Source organism: Apteryx mantelli, chromosome 12 (assembly GCF_036417845.1).
Source record: "Apteryx mantelli isolate bAptMan1 chromosome 12, bAptMan1.hap1, whole genome shotgun sequence".
Taxonomy (NCBI): Eukaryota; Metazoa; Chordata; class Aves; order Apterygiformes; family Apterygidae; genus Apteryx; species Apteryx mantelli.
The window spans coordinates 14034306-14059165 of NC_089989.1; the positions used below are offsets into that span (position 1 = coordinate 14034306).

General features: G+C 38.8%; 1 protein-coding gene across 1 annotated transcript in view; it reads left to right on the forward strand.

Annotated features, from left to right (window-relative positions):
* DOCK3 (dedicator of cytokinesis 3) overlaps positions 1-24860 on the forward strand; it is a 201483-nt gene that overhangs the window by 142033 nt on the left and 34590 nt on the right. Inside the window, exons 24-38 of the mRNA XM_067303645.1 lie at positions 312-398; positions 2703-2895; positions 4985-5112; positions 6095-6241; positions 8338-8436; positions 10650-10744; positions 12339-12414; positions 13392-13492; positions 13756-13814; positions 14729-14877; positions 17526-17611; positions 19531-19557; positions 19688-19783; positions 22329-22389; positions 22892-22985. Of these exons, the coding sequence (XP_067159746.1) occupies positions 312-398; positions 2703-2895; positions 4985-5112; positions 6095-6241; positions 8338-8436; positions 10650-10744; positions 12339-12414; positions 13392-13492; positions 13756-13814; positions 14729-14877; positions 17526-17611; positions 19531-19557; positions 19688-19783; positions 22329-22389; positions 22892-22985 (1498 nt within the window). The remainder of the gene's footprint in view (positions 1-311; positions 399-2702; positions 2896-4984; positions 5113-6094; positions 6242-8337; positions 8437-10649; positions 10745-12338; positions 12415-13391; positions 13493-13755; positions 13815-14728; positions 14878-17525; positions 17612-19530; positions 19558-19687; positions 19784-22328; positions 22390-22891; positions 22986-24860) is intronic.

Consider the following 24860-nt stretch of genomic DNA (forward strand, 5'->3'; position numbering starts at 1 on the left):
GAGTGGAAACAACATCTTGTGAATGCAGGCTGTATTTATTTTTACTTGTGATGATCACAGGTATAGAGGGAGACTGGATTTGAGGATGGGGTTATTTTCCCTTTTCTCTTTTGCTCTCTCTCTCTTTTTTTTATTTTTTTTTTATTTTTTCTTTTTTTTTTTGCTTTGCTTTCTCTCGCTACTCTCTGGCTTACTATCTTTTCTTCAGAATTTTGTAATTTGTGAAGCCTGTCCTTGTTTAATCTTTGAAAAGTTTACTTTTGTTTTCCCCCGTGCCACTGTGTTGCCCCTTGATCCCAATTGCCCCATAGGCCTCTCAGCCTGGAGGGCAGGTGAGCGGAGCTGGGACATGTGCCCCACAAAAATGTGGTGGTACTTCAAGGCCGACATTTAACTCTGTAAGTAATGATCCCCACAACTGCACAAATATTTGATCGTGGATGTTGCCAGTGACTCCCTTTTCCCTACCCCAATCCATCTTTTCCTGCATATAAACTGGAATTTAGTGTTTAACTGGCTGGTACTTTAAACTAGGAAATGGGGAATACTTCAGTAAATAATTGAACAGCTTAGGGCATCAGCACACTGAAAAGATGGTATTAAGGGCATACCCAAGACTTATATAAATCAGCTTGTTCAGGAGAATCAAGGAGAGTGTGTTCTAGTTCCAGAAACCTGGAGAACCATTAAATATCTACAGGAATGCTTGAGGCCCTAGCAAAAGCATTCTTCCTCATGTTTGCTGACTTATCCTGGATATTAGAGATCTCTCAGTACGGTTGTTTCCAGCAGTGAGATTAAAACAGGCTGTGTCCTTGCTTCCAGGCAATTCGTTTGACAAGACTGATGTTGCAGAAAAGGTGAGGGTCTCGTACAGAGAAGGGCCCTGCCCTTCAAGGAACTGATGACACAGTGTGGCTCTTCCACAAATGGCTCCAAAGCTCCTTGAAGAGATTTCCTGCATATCCTTAAATTACTACTGGATGTCCTAAATCACTACAGAATCCCTTCTGCTTCATAGTAATAGTTAGAAATAAGTTTAGGAAAACTTTAGTAAGGATTTGTTGAGCCAGTGTTGTGATTTCACTTGCATCATCCCAAAGATAAAGGTGATGAATGGATTTGCAGCTGTTGTAGCCTTCCGAGAGTGCCATGAACTATTTCAAACAATTCATATCTGTTTATTTTGTTAGTACATTGTATGAACGTAGCAACAAATAGGTGACAACACTCAGGAGACTGTGTGGGTTTTTATGTGATCTGAATTGATTGTAACAAGACAAGATGTTGAGAGAGAGAGCAAGAAGAAGAAAGAGGTAAAGTTCTATTCAGACTAATTTAATGGGCTCTACAGTGTTTGCTATGTTAGTTATAAACGTAGTTTATACTTTGTTGCTAAGAGGCTATAAAACAGACATGGTTGTTTGAAGGAAAAGATAATTTGAGGAAGGGCTTGGGGAGGAAGGAAGCTGTATATTATATGGGATTAGGAAGGACATCCCAAGTGTGAGAGCCGGCACGGGAAAAGTACAGAAATGTTTGTGGAATGAGAAAACAAAAAATATGTGAAGAAAAGTAGAGCTTGAAGAAAGTAATGATTAGTGGTGAGACTCGGGTAGGGCAAACAGATCTGCTACAAGGTTTGGTAGATTTGAACTATTGCGGCAAGTCAATGTGGTTTGGATGAAGAGTCTCCGAAAAGTGAGGTCCAAGCAGCGAGAAGGGAAGTGTGTGTGGGTGGTGGAGACGCTGGGGTAGATGGGAGGGAAGGTAGCCGAATCAAAACCAGGGAATACAGCAGTTTAACAATCATAATGAAGGAAATAAGGATGGATCTTGGATAGTATGTAAAGGAAGAAAAAGAAGAATTTTAAAACATCCTCTGTATTAGAGGTGAGTGACAGTTGTTAGGTATGACACCAAACCTGTGGATACTGAGAATAGGGTGATGCATGAAATTTTCTATGGTTATGAAGAAGTTAATCGAAAAAGGGTAAAATATGAGATGAAGAGCTTGATTTTTGTTGTGTTGATCTTTTTTCTGCTCTTCAAGAAACATTTTTGAGGGTAGCTGAAGCTTACTGGAAATATCGCTTATTGCAAGAGTCATGTGCACTCTGACTTGCATGACGTGATGCCTCTTTCACATGCAATTGCACCCTGCCCTTCTTTTAGAAGTGCTGCGATAGCACATGGCAGTGCTGCTGTGGTTAAGGGTCTATCAGCATCTTCTTTAAAATGTTTTGAGCAGAGTTTTAACACTCTTATTTAGTTGCTTAGTACAAGAATTTGTATTGAGCTTTCTAATCAGGAAAATGTTTTGCATTTTATTTAAAAGAGTAAATCAACAAAAATGGACTGTTTTCTGTTCTTCTCTGCCTGAATCTTTTTCTGTCTTTAAGACATCATTTTATAAGCTATGGCCTAAAGTATAGCATTTTGAAGCTTTATAGTAACTATGTGCTCAGCTCATCCTGTGACTTAATATTGCAACAGAGCTTGATTTTTTTTTTTTTTATTTTTTAATATGCTACATCTGTGAACTTTAGGTATTACAAAACATTAACACCAGCCATAATGCACTATTTAGTAGCTTTCTGCAGACCCTTAATTCAGGTCTGCTGTTGTTTCTTTCTACTTCACGGCCTTTAGATGGAGTTCCAGAATTCAGAATTTTCAGTTTCTTCATTTGCTCTTTTCAGGCTGCTTTGTTGAACTCCTTCCCAGCTATCTTTGACGAGCTGCTACAGATGTTCACTGTGCAGGAAGTAGCAGAGTTTGTGAGGGGTACCCTGGGCAGCATGCCCAGTACGGTACATATTGGGCAATCCATGGATGTTGTTAAGCTACAGTCTATTGCACGCACTGTTGACAGCCGCCTGTTCTCTTTCTCAGGTAAGACAGCAGTTTCTGAGTCTCAGTCTTGCTGTTAACCAAGAGCAGGAGCACTTTACACTTCTTTTGCAGTTGCTGTGTTGCAAACAGTTGATTGCCGAATGCTAAAAATCTTGGAAATTATTTTGGTGGCATCGTTGTTTCATATACTCACTGTGGGTATTATGTTACAAGTTTTCCTGTAAGAGAAAATGTTAATAAGTCTATCCTGGATAAATTTTAGTTCCCAAAGGTTGATTAAAAATATGTAAATGAACAAATCAACTATTCAAACTGTCAAATCTCACTTGATACTTAGTATTACTCTTCTACTGTTTATTACTATCATTTTCAAAGGCATGGATATGAAGATAACCTCCTTTCTAGCAAGCTTATCGTCTCAGAAGAGAAACAGCGATAAAATTACAGGCGAAACCCACCACATTCTTTTAAAATATATTTAATCTTTACATTATAACTTTAATATTTGTATGGCTCAATTTATTAGTAATTCTTTAGGATGGATTGAATGAAGAAGGGTAGAAGATTGGGAGTTTATTTCGTGCATAAAGGTCTGAATGGAAAAAGTTGTGAAGATAATAGCGGAAGATGAAAGGCACCATAGGGCTTCTCTTCCATGTAATGAGGATCTCAATTTAGTGCACTCAAATTATTCTACTCAGTTCAAGGTGAGAATGATCATAGAACAAAACCATGCTTAAACTGTCCACGGTAATTATTTATAAACATCTGTTTATTTTTTGTAATTTGAAGTTACATTTCGTAAAATACAAGGAAGAGAGTGCAGGGAATGAGTAGATTTGTCCAAAGGTGGTTGTGACACAGGCAAGGTGTTTTATCCAATTATAGTGTTTTGAACCTAGTGGTTCAGGTATTTGTCTTCGCAGCTTCCAAGTCATGGACAAATTAGCAAAACTGATGCATATTTTTAATAACCTCTCCTTTATCTCTTCTGCCTTCTTAATAAAGCCAGGTGCAACTTTACCCACAGGGTCAAGGGGCTTTAGTGCCTCCCATTAACCTTCCTTTCTCCTCCACAATAATACTGGCAGCCAGTGATGCTTTTAGCTGCTGAACAGTACAATGACTTCTCACTACGACATCAAAAGCCAGAACGCAAGCTTCAATGCTGCAAAGCAGCTGTGAGCGTATATATGCCGCATTTTCCCTTCTCCTGTTCCTTCCTATGGAGGCATGACCCAGTACTCGACTCCCATGTCAACCATGAAGCTCTGTCTGCCTCTAGGAAGATGAATCTAGTGTTCAAAGTCATCTTTTGCCTGCCCACCCTACCTGTTCTTTAGTCCTTGCAATTGAAGAGAAGTCCATTCCTCTTTCTTGCCTCCTATCTGGTGATAACTTGTTTTTTGTCCTATCAGGCAGTTTGCTGATGTGGTGCCACTTATTTTTCCTGTTTTGGCTGCTGTTTTCTGCAGCTGCTACCTGTTTTAGAATGGTTGTTCCCAGCTTGAAGTAGAGACACAGCCCAGCAGTAAGTGATGAAGGCATTACCATTAGGAAGAATTTCTATAAAAGGAGAAGCACGTGGAGCGAAATCCGAGTTGCTACTGCTTCCCAGACGTTCGAAACTCTCCCTTCTGTAATAGGGTTAAAGTTTTGTAAGCCTGCTAAAGGAGAAGAATTAACAAATTTCCCAAGAGGGAAAAAATATTGAAGGAGCTCTGTTAGCTGTGACAATAGAGCCAGAAGGCATCATGAAGTGAGGAGAGTCTGCACAATAGGTAATTCATACTAGCAAGTGTTCATTCACAACTGTTATTTCCAAGCTGAATCACTATTGCACACATCATGCGTACTGCTTTTATGAACTTTTGGAACTAGGCGTGCTATTAATTAATTATATAGAGTTCTTGGAAGTGTGTTATACAGAAACTGGTACCATAGAAGTTGCACCACTTAATCAAGTATGCTGTTTATCAGTATGCGATATACAGATTTTACTGTAATTAGCATCTTCTTTTAATTCTGAGTGTCCAGTTTCTCCAAAATACCAAAAGGCTGTTGATGGGGATGGTTGAAATTCAAGTCTCTTCTGGAAAAAACATGATCTCATTTTTCCCTCTTTCAGAGTCCCGACGCATCCTGCTACCTGTGGTTCTTCACCACATTCACCTTCACTTACGACAGCAGAAGGAGCTACTCATCTGCTCTGGGATCCTCAGTAGTATCTTCTCCATAATCAAGACCAGCTCTTTGGTAATCTTCTGCTTGACTTTTTAATTCCACCACTAAATTAGTAAACTGAAGACTGAGGGATTTTTATCGGTTAATACGGGTTTTTCAAAGATCCTTTTGAAAACAAAATTCTGCTAATTTTCTGTCAGCAGGAGAACATCTGAAATGAGTGTCTGCTTTTGTGTGTGTGACTCAGAGCATTCTGATTACACAGTGTTCTTGCTGTTAGGAGGGGGAAAAAGCATATGCGTTTACCAGGTTTGACACTGTTTAATTTTCTTCATCCAAGCCCAGAACTCAGATGTCGTTGGAGTTCAAAAGCCCTACACAGCTCTAGGACTTGTAGTTCTGCAAGAGACAGTAACTAGCACTTTATGATTCATGTTAAGAGAATACTCTAAAATTATCCAATCAATGAAATTACACATACTTTCAGAAATTGCTGCTGAGTTAAACACCCGGCTTTGATTATCATAATACTCTGATCTCAAATGTTGTCTTGATCATTTAAAGCAATGCTCACAAATAGATGGTGGTGAAGTGTCCCGAACTGACTCTAACGGAGGAGTTCATGGTGCTAAATATAAATCACACCGATGAGTATTTCCAATTACAAGTTAGTTTTGTGTGAAAGGAATGAGAAGAAAGGTATCGTGATAATAGGCGAAATTCATGCTACCATAGAATAAAGGCTATTGAACACAATTTGATCCCATTGTGTTCTAGAGTGTATGCAGACCTTTTTTGCTGTGTGACCCTGAGTATTTGCATTGGAAAGGGAGGAGATAAGGTAGGGACAAGTACGTTGGCATCCCAGCAGTGTCTCGTAGCCATGATGAATTTTATCGTACTTCTCTGAACCTCCATTATGGAGGTCTCCATTTCTTCTCTGCAAGTTTCATCAAAACAAGTGTTTGTGGTATGGCTGGCTCAGCAGAATTGCTTTGCCTCTTCCGTTCTCTCCACAGTCGCTAACTGTCTGTTTGCTCACCACTTGCTGTAGGAGGGAGATGTCGTGGAGGAGGTTGAGATGATGGTGGAGAGCCTCCTGGATGTGCTTTTACAAACTCTGCTTACAATCATGAGTAAATCGCAGTCTCAGGAGGCGGTAAGAGGGCAGCGTTGCCCGCAGTGCACAGCAGAAATCACTGTTAGTAACTAACAATCAGTTTCTATTTCCTGCTTCTCTAACCTTTGGTTCAGTCCCTCACCACCACCTGCACCTCATTATCATTCTCTCTGCTGCATGAATGCCCAGGGTTTTGTTTCTTTGCCTTATGAACCGCCGATCCAGTCCTTCCTCTGTGCAGTAGTGAGGCCTGCAGGAAGCCTTGGGGCCTGGGAAGCTATTGTGGATTTCCAGTTTATTTCCTTGGATTGTCTTTTAGAATTTGAGGCACATGCTGACTAGGTAGCCACCTAGGGCTCCCCCTCTAAAGAGGAATCACTGATGGCTGTGTGAGCATCAGGCTCTGATTCCAAAGGCTGAGAATACAAGAATTACCAGTGGACAAGTCCCTTCACTTAACGGCCTGCAGAGCTTCTCTTCAGTTCCACTGATTACTTTGTGCAAATGAAATGCAGCAGACTTTTGAAAAAGAAATTAATTGATCCTAAGTCAAGTGAGCTGTTGAGCTGGGTAGGAGAAGACAGAAAAGCCACTTCTTTGTATAGACTGCCAGCATAAGCCAAGGGGGAAGAGGTTTTTTCCTTGGCATGCAGTGGGAAAGGAGAAACAGGATAGAATTGCTGTTCAGCCTTTTTCCTTTCCTGAATTTGTTGCCCTTTCTATTCTAGCCTAGTCTACTTTTGCTTGACTGAATCTCTAATGCAGCTTTTGCACCATGTATGACGTTAAGCTGTTGTTCAGAACATCCTTTTTGCTAGACTTACTTCCTTATCAGATGGCTGAACCTCAGAGATATTGTGGGGGGAGATGTATGCTAAGGTACCCTTCTCACACAGGTGAAAAGGTTATTTCTTTCCACATGTTGGCTCTAATAAAATAACTAACACATGGTAGAATTCTAATAAAGAACAAGGCAGTTAGTAGTTTTCACATGTATCCTTTGATATAAAACAAGAAAGGTGTTAGTTTGCAAATGTCCAGTAACATCTCAACTTCCTTTTGCTCCTATGATTTCACTCAGTGTTATTTATCTCATGCCACCTCACGTATAAGAGCGCACACTTTTTTCCTAATGGAGATGAACACTGTAAAGTTCATTGGAATAACATATGCCGAGGCTTCTGGGTAGTTGCTTGAGCCAATTTAAAACAAAAATAAAATGGAAAGGTGAGTCCCAAGTATAAAATCCTCTCATAAACGTTCCTGATGTATTCATATTTCACAGCACTGTGATATGTGGAACCTTATTAGATGTTGCTTAGAAGGTAGATTGTATATTTTCCAAATTAACTTCTCATTGCCGCAGAAGAAGTAGCGTTGTGCCAGGGACTGGCAGACAAAAGACTTATTCCTGACCGTTTGCCACTGCCTTGCTCGTTATCTTGGACAGATTGCTTAACTTCTCTGTGCTTTACTTTCAGATGTGTAAAATGGGGGAGCTCACCTTTGGAAAGCACTTTGGGATACTGTGGTAACTGGCTAGGGTGCATCTACATTGCAGGCCAAAAATGAAATTGTAGCTTGGGTAGGCTTACCCAAACTATATTTGGAATGTTGTACTGCAATACTGTTAGCATTATAGCTATGACAGCGCGTAATTCACTGTGCACCAATAAGTAAAATATTAACAAGATTCCAGACGCCTTGTGTAGCCTGTGCTCATCTCATACTGCCATAGATATTCTGTTTTCAGTATCTGAGCTAATTAGTTTAGATCATTCCAGGTATGTCTGCATAAGCTGCAGTCACACCTTTTTTAGACATAGTATATTGTGTATAAAGTGAGAATGTGGTTAACAAAAACTGCATGCTTGGAGGGAGAGTCATTAGTGTCTGTATTTATCATTTTAAATGATTTTTGTTTAGATGACAGCATTTGTTAAAAGACCTGTTAAAATGGCATCTGTGGAAGAGCTTCTGAGAGATGTATTCCTATACTTACAATAGTTAAAGAACTGTTAACATGCAGTATTTTTAATCTCTGTGCATGTCAGCTTTCCTCTCATAGGCATTGGGGCCATTTCAGACCCCTCCCTTTATACCTTACCCCAGGTTGATTTTTATATTTATGAATCTTCAGATTGCCTGAACTAAAGAATTTCTCATTTGGCCAACAGGGAGAGTATGTGTCCTGTCTTTTATCATTGCTTCGTCAGATGTCAGACACACATTTCCAACACTTACTGGACAATTTCCAAAGCAAGGATGAACTAAAGGTAGAACAGAACATCGTGTTTGTACGATGATACTCTCAGAATGAGATAGCAGAGGGGAATCCCTTCTGCATTACTTTCTCTGCTAATCGTTCCCATTCTTCCCTGGTATACCCTGCTCATAGACCATCCTCTTCCCTCTATAATAATAGATGTTGTGTTATAAAGACACTTAGGACCACAGCGCACTGAATAATCTTGGTAAAGAAGAGCAAATAAAATTCCAAGAGAGATGTTACTAGACATAAAAACATCTTATTGTACCTTATAGAACACAGTCCGAGGAACAGGGTTTTTAATCCAGTACGTGTAGAGTCAGTTGCCCTATAGCACATTGCTAAACATTAAGTGTGCATTGGAGCTTACTTAGGAAGAGTGTTGAAGTTGATCTTATGCCAAAAGATAAGAATATTTTGATATCATGTATTTGGTATCCTTTTTTGGAATGCAGAAGTCTCTAGCAGATGAATCTTTCTTGGGAAAGTAGCAACCTTACTACTCCACTTGCTGCACCCTTCCCAAATTTGTAAACAGCAACTTAAATCATAGCTATTCCTGAACAGAAGATGGTTGGTGAGGTGTGCAGACCTCTCTGGTGGCTCTTGTGCATCTCAAAACAGCAGAAACCAACTTTTAATCTCAACTTCAATAGGAAAGAGGAGTATCTCAGATAGCAGTCTGTTTAAGAGGCAGAATAACTTCATAAGTAAAGACAGGATTTTATACAGAATGTTATTAATTATCATGACAGTCAATAAAATAGGGACAATATGAAGAATAGCAGGAACTTCCACTACCTTAACAAGTGAGCTGGAGAAACAGTGAGAAGTGCTTTCTGAAGAGGCTTTCAGCTTCTAGATATTTTATATGCACCTGGAGAAGCTGAATAAATCAGAGGATAAATTTGGGATAATAGAATTCTTACCTCTAGGTTGCAGGATTGAATGAAGCTCAGGCTGATAAGAATCTGAGATTACTACCTTCAGATAACTTTTGAATTGCTCATAGGAAGATAATTTGGTAAATTAATACATATTAATACTCATTAGACATCAAATCTAAACGATAGTTTTTATGTCAGACAAATCAAAACATTTATGATTAAATTGAAATTTTTCCCTATAATCATGATAACAAATAGTGTTTAATCCCTGACAGTCTAAAGCATATATTCAGGCATACCACGGAAGTTCAGGGTTTTGCCTCCAACTTTTTTTTCCCTGCTATCAATTGATCTAATAATATATATTACGTTTTCCTTCAAATGTTTTCAATACTTCTTGTTGGATAGGAGGGCATTATTTGCACTTATCACTGCTACATCTAGGTCAAAATGAGGCCAAAAAGCAACTAATTCACACTCAAAAAAAAAAAGTAATTCAGGGAGCCAGGATTTCATTTGCAGGAGTTTCTGATTCTCTACTAGCTGTTCATCTCCCCCCACCCTCATCAGAATTAAGGCACAATGGCATTTAAAAATGGCTTTTTGAAGAAAACTCGCCCTGCCACACTCTGTGCTATATGAATTTTGTGCAGAAGAACAAAACAACAAAATCATGTTCTGCAAGACCAACAACTTGGCACCTTTCATCTTCCCTGTATTCTTCTTCTTTATAGACGTACAGGTACACATAGACAAAAATCAGAAATGTCTTCAGGTTTGGGGAATTTTTTGGAAAGCAAACATCCAGTTGAATGTGTTTAAGAGGTGCTTTCTGTTGTATATTGCCATAAATGGGGTTTTATGTTGCCATCTTAAAAAGCATATGTAGGAGTTTTATAGTGTTTGGGTGTGTTTTTGTTTTGTTTTGTCAAATTTGCAATGGAAGTGCAAAGAAATTTTGACAGATGGCTCATTATTATTATCAACCAAATAAATAATGATGAGTGCAGTGTATTTGAAAATAGCTGGGAATTAACACCAAAACTCTGAATGATACTATGGGAAATCATATGGAATTAAGCACATAGGGAAGTTTTTCATCTCACTATAAATGTAAACATTAAAAGACAGCAGCAACCAATTCAGTACATATTAGATGCCAACAAAATGAATAGAACCGTATCCCAATGTATGTCGTGTTCATGTTTTCTGGTGAATGGCCTAGTGATAGAAAGATCAAGGGGAACACGCTTAGCTTGTCATGCTTGCAACTAAGAAAATACGTTAATCTGCAACTGCTGCTGATGTTTTTTCTTTTGTTTCTATGTGACAGGAGTTCCTGCTGAAGATTTTCTGTGTATTTCGGAACCTGATGAAAATGAGTGTCTTCCCTCGGGACTGGATGGTGATGAGGTTGCTCACCAGCAAGTAAGTAAAGAAGCAGGTCTAAATTGTTGACGTTCTCTACGGGAATCGTTTCTCAAAAGCTGGGCCCTTAAAACCCATGATGCAGGGTGTTTCGTTGGACTGAGGTGCGGTGATCAAGACAGGAACTCTGGAGCACTCTCCCTGCCTTTCTTTCTGTATTTATTCTGCATTTATTTTTACACTCTGGCCCAAATTGGGACTTCTGTTGTCTGTTTATTTCTTGTCCTCTGCCAAGCACGTAGAGGTATCTAAGAGTTAAATGTTTAAAATCAGAGCTGAAGTAGCTGCCCTGAGGCTCGGAGGGGCATGGCAGCTGTCATAACACATGGCAGGGACACGTACCCACACCAAGTGGTATTAGCAGGCAGGCATCTCGGCTCCCTTTCTCAGTACGCTACTGCTTGAAACCTCCGTCCCCTCCCATGAACAGCAGTCCTTAACCCAGATAGGAGGAGGGCCCGGTTATGTTAAAAAGGAGGAGCAGGACCCCAGCAATGACCCTAAGTGCGTTCCCTACGGAGTCAATTCTCAATTGTCATTTGCAATTTTAATGTTTTGTTTTGTTTTCTTGCTCTTGCGATGTTAAGGACTGTTGTTTGGAAAGGTAGCGGCGTGGTGAGCGCCTGGAGGCTGGCATTATTTACCAGCTTCTTGTTTCATTAGCTAAACTAGCTATAGGATTCCTACTGACTAGCTGAGAACTGTTGGAGTCCTTATTGCAAGAAGACACCTTGGACCCCTTCCCAAAGGTTGACTGGTCGGCTGCTGAGTTGCATGCTCTGTGGGTTCACAGTGCTAATGAAAAGTGAAAGAAGTGGATTTCCATATTTCAGATTAGATGAAGTTCTGTAAGAAAAGAAAAAATATATATAAAAGAGTAGTTACTTCAGACGTTATAATTTACCTAGTTCTCTTTGGCAATGTCAGAGGCAGGTTCACATATCAGTGTAGCTGAAAGTATTGCTTCGATGTGAAGCAGAGATGTGCTCTATTTCTTTTTATACTATTGTCGCCTTCCCTAAGTACTGTTTATTAATTCCTGAATTTATCACAGAGCTAGATTTCCTTTCATTAAGCTGTATTTAGCCACCTATAAAAAAAAAACAGTGAATCTGGAATTGACAGAATATTCACAAATGCATTCAGCTGGAGTGCATGCTAGATAAAGGACCATTGTTAGCCAAGAACTAAAATAGCTCAAGTCTTTTGAGTTGTGCTTTGGAAAAAAATCTTTTTGCTTAAAATAGGAGAAAGATGGATGTGTTCTTTCATTTCACTGTAGGTGATACTGCCTGGCCATGCAAAAAACAGACAGGATTTAAAAGATCCTATATAAATTCTAAAACCTACAATAGTGATGAAAGTTCTTAATTTTGTATCACTTGGTACAAAGTATTTATATAGATAAATAAAAGATAGGTGAAAGATAGCTTTTACATGATTTTAGCGGTGATTACCTGAAGAAAAAATACCTGTGTCTGTATGTATAGTAAAATAAGCACTGCTGTTCAGAACCGTAAACCACTTTCATATGATTTATACTCCGGATTCAAATGTTCTTTTTTTCTTTCCCCTTTTCTGTTTTTGGCTGCAGTATCATAGTTACAACAGTTCAGTACCTGTCTTCTGCACTGCACAAGAATTTCACGGAAACAGACTTTGATTTTAAAGTAAGGATTGATACTGAGAAAATGTCATAACACTTTTAAACTAGCATTAACAATGGAACAGGAGCTACTCTCCACGTTAGCTGATTATATTTGCAGCATTATTTGATTATCTGTGAGGACAATGACCTACCTGATAACAGACAGGGATCCAAATCTGCTGTGGGTTAAGGGAAGCAGAACATGTACACTGTGAGCTCAACTCAAGAAAACGGAGTCCCGTGTAAAGGAAACGATCTTCATGAGCAGTGCAGCTAATGAAGCCTACTGTCCTACAAATTCATCTCTAATAAAATGTAAAGTCAAGCAGTGCTTTTCCTGAAGTCAGGGATTTCAGGATCTCCCTCTCCCAGATTCTCTGGTGTGTGAGGTTAAGCGCTGGGTACATCCTTTGCTCTTGCTTAGTCATTAAGAGAGTCTTTCTTCCTGGCTGTTTTCTTAAAACCTGGACATAGTATGTTAGAGAGTGTTTTCCCTAGTTCCGATCTAGTTGAAAGTGGCCACCAAGTCCTGTGTTGCTAAGGAAAAGCAGCCAGACCTGTGCATTTGCACATGCACAAACACACAGCATGATTGCAGAAGCCTCGTTTCAGTAGGAAACCAGACTATTATAAGGCTGTCATTCATGACATAAGGTAATCCCTGATTTTTTGAGGCTTTTAGCCTAGAAAAAGAGAACAATTTCAACTTTGCAGATGTCACTAAGTTTATTCATTTTTGAACTTTGGTGCTAAGGGGGAAGCCTAGTGTTAATACATTCCTGGGGCTTCTAATTTTAGTTGCTACCAGGCTGTAAATAGTCCCTTGGTCTCTGTAAGAGTTTAGTATCTTAAGAGTTAACATACATGTTCATTAAGTTATGTCTTGATTATAAGAAGGAGCAATCTCATTCTATTTTAAAGGAACATATGTTTTCCTACACTTGTTTAAAACATGCTCCTTGCAATGTAATGTTATAAAACTTCTTTCCTGTGTTGTAGGTGTGGAACTCCTATTTCAGTTTGGCCGTTCTGTTCATCAACCAGCCAAGTCTCCAACTAGAAAATGCCACACCAGCGAAGAGAAAGAAGATTCTAGATAAGTAAGAACATGTTTTGTTGGCTTCCTAGCCTTTTCTGCTACCTCAGAAATAAGACATCTTTTTCTACAGCAAATCCCTGTGATTTATTATGGGACTTGGGATGTGGAAATGCCCGGAAAATGAATAAATAGAGATCTTAATATAGTGTTCAGTGATTAATCAAGTCCTTTGATATTCTTATATTTACTTTAATGTGAATTTAAATTTTCTTAGCATCCATTGGTTTTGTTCCATTAAGCAGTTGGCTGTCTCCTTTCTTTCAGATATGGTGATATGAGAGTGATGATGGCATATGAGCTCTTCAGCATGTGGCAGAACCTGGGTATGTCTGTCTTCTCTGTCCTAACAACCAAAGCCAAAATAACCCTAGGTTTAGGCGATTTAAGCAATCAAAGTTTTAAACAAATACCACAATGCAGATGATAAAATCTAGTATGTGGTTTATGCTGTGCTATCACAGTAGTAGAAAAAAGCTCTAGTATTGTATCATTACTGATATAAGAGCTCTTGGGGAGTGATGTTGTGAGTTCTTTAAAAATAAAATAACCAATTTCTGCTTTTCTTGATGCAGCCATTTTCAGATACTGCTTAACTCAGTACTTTTTAAACAAAAATATTTCAGAACTTAACATTTTTAGTAAAACACTATCTCAATATTGTCATTTTACAAATTAGTTTGATTTATTTTCTAGAACACCACAGTGTAAGCATGCTGCAGAAGTGACTGTTAGCAAAATGCTTTGGGTTTCTGTAGCTGAGGAGCATTGCTATTTGGTCCTTAGTCAAGGTCGGTTATGAAACTGCAAATTTCATAGCAATAAGGATAAAGAATTCTGTAGTTCTTTAAAAATATAAATATGTTCTATTAAATACCAGTGTTGTCCTTAGCCCTTTCAACATCCTTTTCTTCCTAAATTAGAGGGTATCTCTGGGCTTTTTTTTCTCCCCAGTTAGTATGTTTAGTATATTTTAGGTGATTTTTAACAATTTGAATTTGTTTACAAATAAAATGCACTCTCAATTTTTGCTAAAGGCTTTCACAGCCTTGCTTTGCAAGGGATTTTGTAAAGCAAATATTGTTGTTTTAGTCTTTTAGGAAAAGAATGTGTTTCCTTCTATAATGCTTGTGCATATTACTTTGTATATGGCATCACTGTAGAGGTTTATCTTTCTCTCAGCAATGGCTGACAGATAACTAAGGTTTTTATTTAATTACAGTTGCTTTGTGTTGTACAGGTGAGCATAAGATTCACTTTATTCCGGGAATGATTGGCCCCTTTCTTGGTGTTACACTTGTCCCACAACCAGAAGTCCGGAACATCATGATCCCTATCTTCCATGACATGATGGACTGGGAACAGAGAAAGAATGGCAACTTCAAGCAGGTGAAATAGCTTCCCGTGCGCTTGCAGTGTTTGCTTTCTTTCATTCTGTCCATCTGCAATACCCAGCTGAAAGCAAGGAATTTGCTTCTGTTGGTTTGGTTCTGGTGGTGAGGGAGGTGTTGTCATGCAGATCGAATAGAAATAAAAAATTTAAAGTGTTGTTCACAAATCTATTATGAGAGAAAAGGGATTCATAAGTGCTGGGCTCTCACTTCTGCCGTTGGTTTCCCTTAGATTCTTAGTCAGCCATTAAAGGGGTCAGACTGGAACCCCAAAATAGACTCTAGATTTAGCCAGTTCTGGTGAAAACACTGGCCTTTGCTTCTGTCTTCCGATTCTAATTGGTAAAATGGCATTATATAATTAATAAATAATTATAGCAGGCTTTGACATGGACTCTGTAGCTGTACACACATAGAGAGTGTGTAGCAGCTCTCCTAGAACTGATTACCCGCAAGAACAATTCTCTGGCCTCCTCCTGCCACGAGGCAGGATTGCAGAACAGGCACAGGAGCCTTCATCATTCAGTTGTCAAGTCATGCTCAGAGACTTGCTTAAATTTTCCACTGTAAAATGGAACCTAAAAGTACAAAGTACAAACAGGGAAGTGCAAGTCTGAGGTGGATCCTCAGATGTTGGTGCTTCATTGTCATCGCCTTTGGGGCAATACTGGGGGTAAATACCTGCAGGCAAGCGTGCTGAAAAAGCAAATCCTGCAGTGAAATTAAAAAATAATGAATTGTTGGACCTTATATTTAAATGACAGTAATTCTTGTGATTATTTATTATCCACAAACCCATTAAAATGCCAAATCTAGTCTATTATTCCAAGACAATTAACAGACCTTTTCTGTAACCCAACCTATCAAAGGTTGTGTGGAAGAGTATTACCAGAAACTTGGGGGGGTTTTTTCTCTTCTGCTCCCTCAATTATTACTGTTCCTGCTACAATAGCATTTACTCCTGACCCTCTTTTTGTTTTAAGTGCTATGTAAGCATAGCAATGGAACAGTCCCTGCTCTAGCACTTACAGTTTTAAGTACCTACAACCGTCTCACAGTTTCTGGATCTGTTCATTCTTTCTGTATCAAAGATGAACTCTTCATTATCTTTATTTAATTTTTATGCTCACTGGTGTGAGCTGAAAAATCTTTCTTAAATTACCCATCAAGCTAATTTTCACACTGTTTTATTGAGGCACATATTGTAACTTTTTAGGATCAAAGAAAGAATAATCTGTCTTAGTGAGAATGAAATATATAGTTAAATAGTCCAAGATCTATTAAACCTTATGCTTCGGGCACAAGCAGCTGGAACCGGGAAGTTATTTGTTGTCCGTTATAATACTAGACAGCTGGACAAGTGCATTATGGATTTTTGTCAGTCATTATAGATCTCAAGCAAAGAGAGGGTATTCGAGGAGCTGAATCAGTCATCTGTTTCAGTATTGCAATAGTCTATATTTCTGCTATGTTCTCTGTCCTAAGGCAGTTGCAGAGTTTGTTGTAAGCCTTGTCAGAGTATTACACTCTGCTTTGAATGCCAAAATGTTTGCTGTGCAACAGTGCAGTATAAAAAAAAAAAATCATAATACAGAATTCAGTCCAGCAAAGGTTAAAGACTTTGGTTTGTTTTTTTAATTTTGAAGTTCTGTTGGCTTTTTGAATACTAAATTGGTTGTTAGAACATATAAAAATGCTAGAAATGCATTTTCAAGCTTGTTTGGTTTTTTGTTTTCTTCAATAGTTCATGTTTTAACAAGGTCGTTTTTTCAGTGATAATGGATAACAGTGCAGTCTGATTCATGGACCAAATCAGGTTTCTGTTTAATGATTTTGGTAAAAAGATCCTCAATTCCATTTGTATATCACTGGCTGATTTTCTTTTACTTCTCATCTTTACTTCCTTTGCAATGTGGCAGCTGAAGAACACAGAGAAACTCAAACTACGCTTGTCCTTAAATAAAAACAAACTGTATTTCTACAAACCATTTCAACCTTTAGGAACCTCTCTTGTCATTAGTATTGAAAGTAAGTTTTCTACAAGACTTCAAAACTACAGGAAAAATTTCTGACTATTAGATACCTTGATTTCTGCACTTGAGAATATCTGATACCAAGCTTGATAATAGGATATATTAGGTTGAAAAAAAGAGAGTACATATTGATGACCTATGTGAGGGAAGAGAAACATCATGATACTGTTCTGACAATTGTGAAAAGAAAATGCATCATGTAATCATAAAGAGGCTTGATAAAACTGAGTTTAATGAGCAGATAATCTTCCAGTTTGATATAATGGTGCCTGGATCACTGGAAATAGTGATCCACCACCAGAACCACCATACCACCAGAACCACACTACCACCAGAACCGTCATAGCAGACCAGTGGCGGTCATGCCATGAATTAGCTTCTCTGCATAGATATATTTTGTTTGTGGTACAGGATACAGTATATCTGATATATTTGTTCACAACAAATCTGAGTGATTTGTTTAGAAAAAGAGAATAAACATCAGAAATTCCCATGAAGCAGAAGTAGCGTCTCCCTTGGGATGTTCATTTAGTCTCCTGATGAGCAAAAGCGTTTGGAAGTCGCGTGTCCTAATATAAATAGCTCATCTGTAACCAATCGCTTCTTCACCCAGGTGGAAGCGGAGTTGATCGATAAGCTGGACAGCCTGGTATCGGAAGGCAAAGGTGATGAGAACTACAGGGAACTCTTCAGCCTGCTGTAAGCCATGCTGGTTTCTATTTGCTCCACCTTGTGCAGGGTCGTTGGAATATTCCTAGTAGTGATCCAGGGAGAAATAACAGCCAGAGGGCTGCTCTCCCTCAGAGAAAGTGGTAGAGGGCTTTCTGGCAGGTTTGCCTGACGTGGCTCTCACGTCTGCAACAGCAATGCATCACTCTGTAATTCTGAAAAAAATATAAGAACTAGGTTCTTTGTTTTTCCTGCTGTGAAATCTAATGCAAGGCTGCACAGGTAAGTCGTTGCCATCCTTCTGTCGAAAACTGATTTGCTAAAGAAGCTCGTACCTTGCTTCTCCCATGGCAATATATGAAATCCTTGCCTTCGGCTTGTTTGGAGAAACGGTATACTCACCAGCAAGCCAGGTCTTGCTGGAGCAAAAGATACTTTCCTAAACTTTTTTCTTCTTCCAGTTTTTAAAGGTCATGTTTTGAGTTGGCTCAACAGTTGCAAGTTGCTTCCTCCAGAGTCCATCACAACACTGTATTTCCACTCCCTTTCACACCAAAAATACAGTGCTCATGAGGGTAACATTAAGACTTAAAATCTGACCTTCTGCTTAGATTTGATTTCCAAGGGTCCTATAGGACTTGTTTTTAACTGCTCAGAGTCCAGCAAACTAAACCCTAAATCTTTTAATATTTCAGTGAGCCGTAAAGATCAGTAGCAGAATTTAAATCATATATTCCAGATGATTTTGTCAGGCCCCTATTAATATGCAGGCAATTCGAGGCAAAAACCTTTGTTTCAGTAGAACCAGTACTGGTATTTCTGAATTCACATTTGCACGTCCATTCATTTTCCAGAATAATAAGCCTGCCTGCCCATCCTGTAAGCCTACCTGCTTATCCTTAGAAAGCAGGTTTCCATTTGTGCACATTCGGTCTTGGGTAGTCTGGCACTTTATGTGTACAGGTAAAATAGTATATTTCAGGGGAAACAGAAGAAAATCTCTTTGTATTTTTTTTTTAACCTGGCAAGAGGGAATATTCTGTATCTTGAATGTATCCTGAAATGTTAAGAATGCCAGGACTGTAGCTTGTTGACTTATTTTTAGATGATAGTGACTATGTGTATTGCCAAGAAAGGCAACCTTCAACTGAAGTCCAGCAACCTTTTAGTTTATATTTCTTACTGCCCTTTCTTAGCACACCATGAGCTTTGAAGAAACAAATCCACAGAAAAGCAAAACTCATCAGCTCTTTTTCCAGAGTGCTGTGGAAATAAAGAGTTGACTGTAAATTCTGTCGTCCCACCTGTACTGCTGAAACGTGAATTGGGTCCCTTGTAAATTGGGGGATGACGGGAAATCGTTCCAGTATCAGACGCATCTGTCTAGTGTAGGACCAGTATGACACCTAACAGTATTTCATCTTCCCAGTATGAAGAGACATAGTGCTTTGACCAGAGATCCAACTTCAGGAAGCTAGCATGTAAACCTGCTTTCCTTTCCTGCCTTTTAAAATATGATTGTAACTCAGATTCTCCTGCTCTATTTCAGTGTTCGCCCTCTGGCCTTTTTTCGTTCTTTGCAATTGTCTCAATGAGATGTTGCCTACGTTGTCTAGTTTGCAGAGCAGAAAGAGATTGCATTTCTTTACTTGCAGTTTAAATAAACTGTGCTGCAAGGTTGCATGGCTGCTGATTAGAGGTCAAAATTTATCTGGGGGTGAGCGAAGGAGAGAAATTTGCTCTAGGAGGGTTTAGGCTCCAGTTGCATCTTCATACTGCTGTTAGCAGTATTAAAGCTACAGGTAATTATGTGGAAAACAACTGTTGCCGTAAATGTTGCTCTTTTTTTTTTTTTAATATATTTTAAATGGCAATGTGAGAGGATATTTTTTTTCTTTTCCTGCCAATTCTGTAATTTCCTTGTCTTTGCTTCCTGCTGCCTGGAGTAGAACCCAGCTCTTTGGGCCTTATCCCAGGTAAGACAATAATTGCGTGCATTTGTTCTACGAGGGAGAAACCAAGTTGTCTGCAGCTGCCTGCAGCTGCCTGCATGCACTCCGCCGTTTCCCCACAAGCCTCGTACACTCTTTCTTCCTCTCCAAACAGCTTGCTGGAGAAGATTGAGCAGGAAACGTGGCGGGAGACAGGAATCTCCTTCGTTACATCGGTTACTCGCCTCATGGAGCGTCTGCTTGACTACAGGTATCTGGCTACGACAGTAATACGTTCTGGGTACACGTATAAGTAATAGTTTGTAAAGCACTAGTACCAAATTTCTTTTCTTACAGAGAATGTTTTTATTGTTTATTATGCTTCCAGTTGGTTTCATAGTGGTCTGCAACTTCAGAGCCCTAATTCTCATTCTCATACGCTTACGCCTGATAAATATGAAGATAAAGTTGTTAATTCTTAGTTTTGTACCTTGGTTTATTGAGGTTGCAAGTTGATTAATTCCTTGTGGCTTTGGAATGATCACATCTTGATCAGCAAAATACATGCCAAATAGAAGAATGATTTTAAACGCCTTGCTGGACCAAGGCCTTTGAGTCATGTGCTGAATGTTTCATCTAGACATACAAGGTTGCAACTCTTCTCACCCAAGGATGTGTCTTTTCACACATCAGCTGGTGACTCAGGTTTGCAAGACTCCACTATGAATTAGGCCTTACTTGTTTGATTTAGACTGAAGCTTGCAGGACTATTGTGTCAATAAATTTGAGCTTTGATTCAGTTACAGGAAGATATTCTAACTTTGTATGTATAACTTAATATATTCAGATTGGTTTAGTGGAACAATAGAAAATTTGAAACTATATTGAACTCTTCCATATATTTCTATCTCTAGCCAATTGACAACAGTTTAAATAATAATTGTTTATTCTTGTGGTCCTCATTCTAGGTGAAAACCTATGGCCAGGCTGTGTTTCCTGCATTGCCAAATCTTTTTCTTTGCTTTTTAGTTTCCTCTTTTCCTCTTATTGTTACCAGTTTGATCAAATCTGCTTTTTTCCTGACCGCAGCTGCTGTACAACTACTAAGCAAGACCAGATATCTGAGTGTCGCGGTCCGCGGGAGTAGCGGGAAAGAATCAGACGCAGTCGCAGAATGCAGATTCAACTCCAACTTTATTCAGCAATTTGCCCATCTTATATATGTTTGTGCGGTCGTGGCATGCAGGCACGTGGCGCCTCGGCCGCTTTGATTGGTTGGCTACTTTAAAGCACGCAGCAGTGGCTATAATACGATTGGCTACCTATGGGGAACTTGCTTCTTATCTTCAAGGTTGGCTACTCCTGCTGTCCGTGTAACTTCTTTATCTCTCTACCCTGAACCGGCTCTGGGGCCCCCTTTTACTTATCTAAGTAAAAGTTCACAGCAAGTTCACAGCCTGAGGCCTAAGGCTTCAGCAAATTTAGCTACTAATGCTAAGCAAGTTATGCTAAGCAATTAATTCTAAACAGCTTCAGTTCAATATTCTCTAACAGTCCTCCCTTTGTTTTTATTAAGCATCCCTGCCAATATGTTAAGCAGAGTTCTCGAAGCCTTCCGAGGCGTACTATCACTCTCCATAATCTTATATACAATATGGTTGTAAGCAATAGGCATAACATGGTCAAACTTAACATAACTATTACTGGGTGCAACATCTCTTAACCGCAATCGTCCTTTAGTGACCTTCCAAGCCTCCTTAGGCAACCTTTATAATTCTTCATATAGATTATTGTTCTGAAGCACAGCAAGGGCCCCAACATCTGAGACGCATTTAAAAAGGAATACTACATGGGAACAGCTTCTTTAAAATCCCGTTTGCTATCAACACAAATTTGATATACATATATTCATTTTCATGCTTAATTCAGGAGCAGATAACAAATTTTCTTTGCAATTAATATGCAGCAGAATTTCCCTTTCACAGAGCAGAATAGAACAGGGAACAGCACCAGACTTTGGAAAGGCGCAGATCAAGTGTGTCCTGGCTATTGTGGTAGCTCTGCAAGTCACATAGAGAGCTATGAAAAGAAGAGCTCTGCTAATCAGGTTTGACATCTCTTGGAGTTCAGCCACCAGTTAGCTGACAAAAGTAGTTCTTGGGAAACTTTGCAGTATCTCTGCTTTAAGTGTTTTGTCTCTTTTTCACAAATGAGTGTAAGGGCTTTTTTTCCAGGTCAAGCTTAGTAATTTCTGAAGCCTTTAACTTTTGTACTGCTTAAATAGAAATAATTTCTAAAGTCTTCCAGAAACTTCAGGATAGGTTTTGTTTGGTTTAACTTATCTGTGTGAAAATCGATATTCTAGTCTAAACGAGTCAGGCTGTGTCTTTCAGGGTGCCTACACATCAGATAACTAAATTTATGAGACATAAATCTCGTGAATAGGAAATCACTGAATATTTACATCTGGATAAAAAATAGAGTTTTTCACTTTTATGGTAGGTCTTTAGTTCAAACGATTTTTGGCTGCAATCGCCTGATTTTTGTTCAGGGTCTTGTGAGAAATGAAGTAGCAGTCAGTTCAGGTACTTGTTCTCAAGTTTATACATGTAAGTACACACTCAATTTTGACAGTTCTCATCTCATCATTTAGGCCATAATATATGCATTCTTCTAAGAGGAACTTTATAAAAATAAAGTATATCATTAACTTTTTTTGTGATCCAAGGAAGCTCTTGGGGGATAGGATAGCTTCAAATTTACTTTGAGTGGACTTTTTTGCGGATGTACGTTTCAAAGTTGCTCTACGTTTTTAGGGACTGTATGAAAGGAGATGAAACGGAGAACAAGAAGATTGGCTGCACTGTTAACCTTATGGTAAAGTCGCTTTCTTTATCTCTTTGTGATACCGTGCAATGTATTTGAAACTGGAATAGGAAAAGTTGGCATAGATATCTGTGTCAGGCAAGTAGAACTCCTGAATCCTAGCGTTTGGATGACAGAACGACATAGGTTGAAAGGATCTCTGGTGCTTGGTCTGGTTGGAGGTCACTGGTCCAACCCTCTGCTCAAAGCATGGCCAGCTAGGTCAGGTTGCTCAGGGCTTTGTCCAGTTGAGTCGTGAGTATCTCCAAGGATGGAGATCCTGCAACCTTTCTGGCCCTCTGTTTCAGAGTTTGGCTATCCTCATTCTGAAAGAATACATGACATGATAAAATTAGTGGGTTAGATCAATGTGAATGTGAAAAGAATTTGTCCTTTTCTTTTACACTAATAGCATGTTCTCCTTTCAAGACCTTCATGCATATACAGATGCTGCTGATTATTTTGAATGAAGGAACAGAGTCTCAATGAGAATAACTTTATTTTTCTTCTACAGAACTTCTATAAGTCTGAAATTAATAAGGAAGAGATGTACATCCGCTATATTCACAAGCTGTGTGACATGCACTTACAGGCTGAGAACTATACAGGTTAGTAAGACTTCATGCGGGGGCTTTTTGGAATCCCGGTGAAAGCTTTTGACTTTCCCAACGTTACTCTCTTAACATCTGTTGAATTCTTTTGGAACAATGTTGTTTGGCTCAGTTATGGCAGTTGGAAAGATTCAAAGCTGTGGTCCAGCCCATTCCATCAGGGGAAAATACTGTATGTCTGTGCACACACAACCATACATATATTCCTTGCACCCAAAATTTTACATTAATCTGTTCTACAATGAAGGCTGATCCAAAAATCACAATAGTGCAATCAAAATTAGAGGAAGGTTAAAATCATGAAACACATGAAATTACTGTTGTATTATCATTTGCAAAAGTTCCCTGCATTGTAGTATTTGGGGCACACTTATAAAGTCTGTAGACTCTAATTCTGTGTTATCTCTGACAAAAACAGAGCCCCAAGTCAAGTTACACGTTTGATTATCTGACTGTGCATTTAAATCAAGTATTTAGTTTAAAATAAAAAAAAAAATCAAAGATTTATACCTAAAAAACAGTTATGTGCACAGACTTGCATCCATATATTTATCCAAATTTAACCAGTGTTCAAATAAACAGAACACAGGCCCCATAAAGCCAAAAACATATCACTCCCTATACCCCTGGCATCACACTGCCCAGGAAAGGATGTCCTCAAAGGGGAGGGCCAGCACTGCTTCTTGCCCATCCCTGATTGCTGGAGCAGCTCGTGTAGGCTGTAGGCAGGAAAAGGGAAAGAAAAAGCAGTTGGGAAGTCTGTAGCCACACTGACACTCTTTCTGTTGCTCTTTTGTGCTACCATCTCCAAGCCCTGCCCCTTATGCCAGTTAGTTCCTAACTAGCTAACTAGTTAGTTAGCGCTGAACTTTCCACTAAAAATATGTGTTGAGAACTTCAACTTTTTCAAAAGACTAAAGTTAAGATTACTTGCACATGTGTATCTCTGCATCTCCTCTGTGGTACATTGTTGATAATATAGCATACTTAATTTCTCAGATAAAACATCATATTTTTTAATAATTATTTTGCAACCTCAGAAGCACATTGCAAGTCTTCTGCTGCTGTATGACAGAGAGCACCCCAAAAGCACTTTATACAAAAAAAAAAAGTAGTTTATAGGAAACAGCTATCTGCTGCTATTTTAATTTACTGAATAATTTTAAGGTAATCTAACAGTTCCAAATTTTCTTCTCAAATGGTAAATCAGAAATTCTAAACTTTTTAAGAAGCAGTGAGAATCATTTCACAAAGGAAAAGGAAAATCGCTTTGGAAATGAGATTGGAAACATCTGAGCAGAGTTTTGGGGTGCTCCCTGGGGTTATGATGCATCATTTACTTACAAATAAAATGTGAAATATTTTTTAAAATAACACTGTATAATACAACATACAGTTGCAAAAAGACTTCCCAGGGTACGGACGTGGTGTTTGAATTCACACCACATTTTGAAGAGCCCACAACTTTTGGCTTTGTGTTTTGTCAGTTAGTAGTTTTGTGTTAATCTCCTATCGTTTGAGCCCTGTGAATTCTTATTGCTAATTGTTTCTTACACCTCACCAAAATTAATGCACTTTGTGGGTAACCGACCTGGTGAAGAGCTTAATTTCTCTACCGTACCTCAAGGGAGAAGCACGCTGAAGAAATCAATAGATTGATCCTTGACAGTTTTAGCCACGAATACTGTTAATCATTCTCTCTGTTCAAGAACTATTTATAAGAAAAAGAGAAAAGTGAAGAGAACTATAGGATAATGTATCATAAAACCATTGCAATATAAGACACTGTTTTAAATTATATACATTTGTATAACCTCTGGGTTTTCAGAGGATATTGGAGGGGGAAAAGCACAAGTATTACTACTGTGCTTC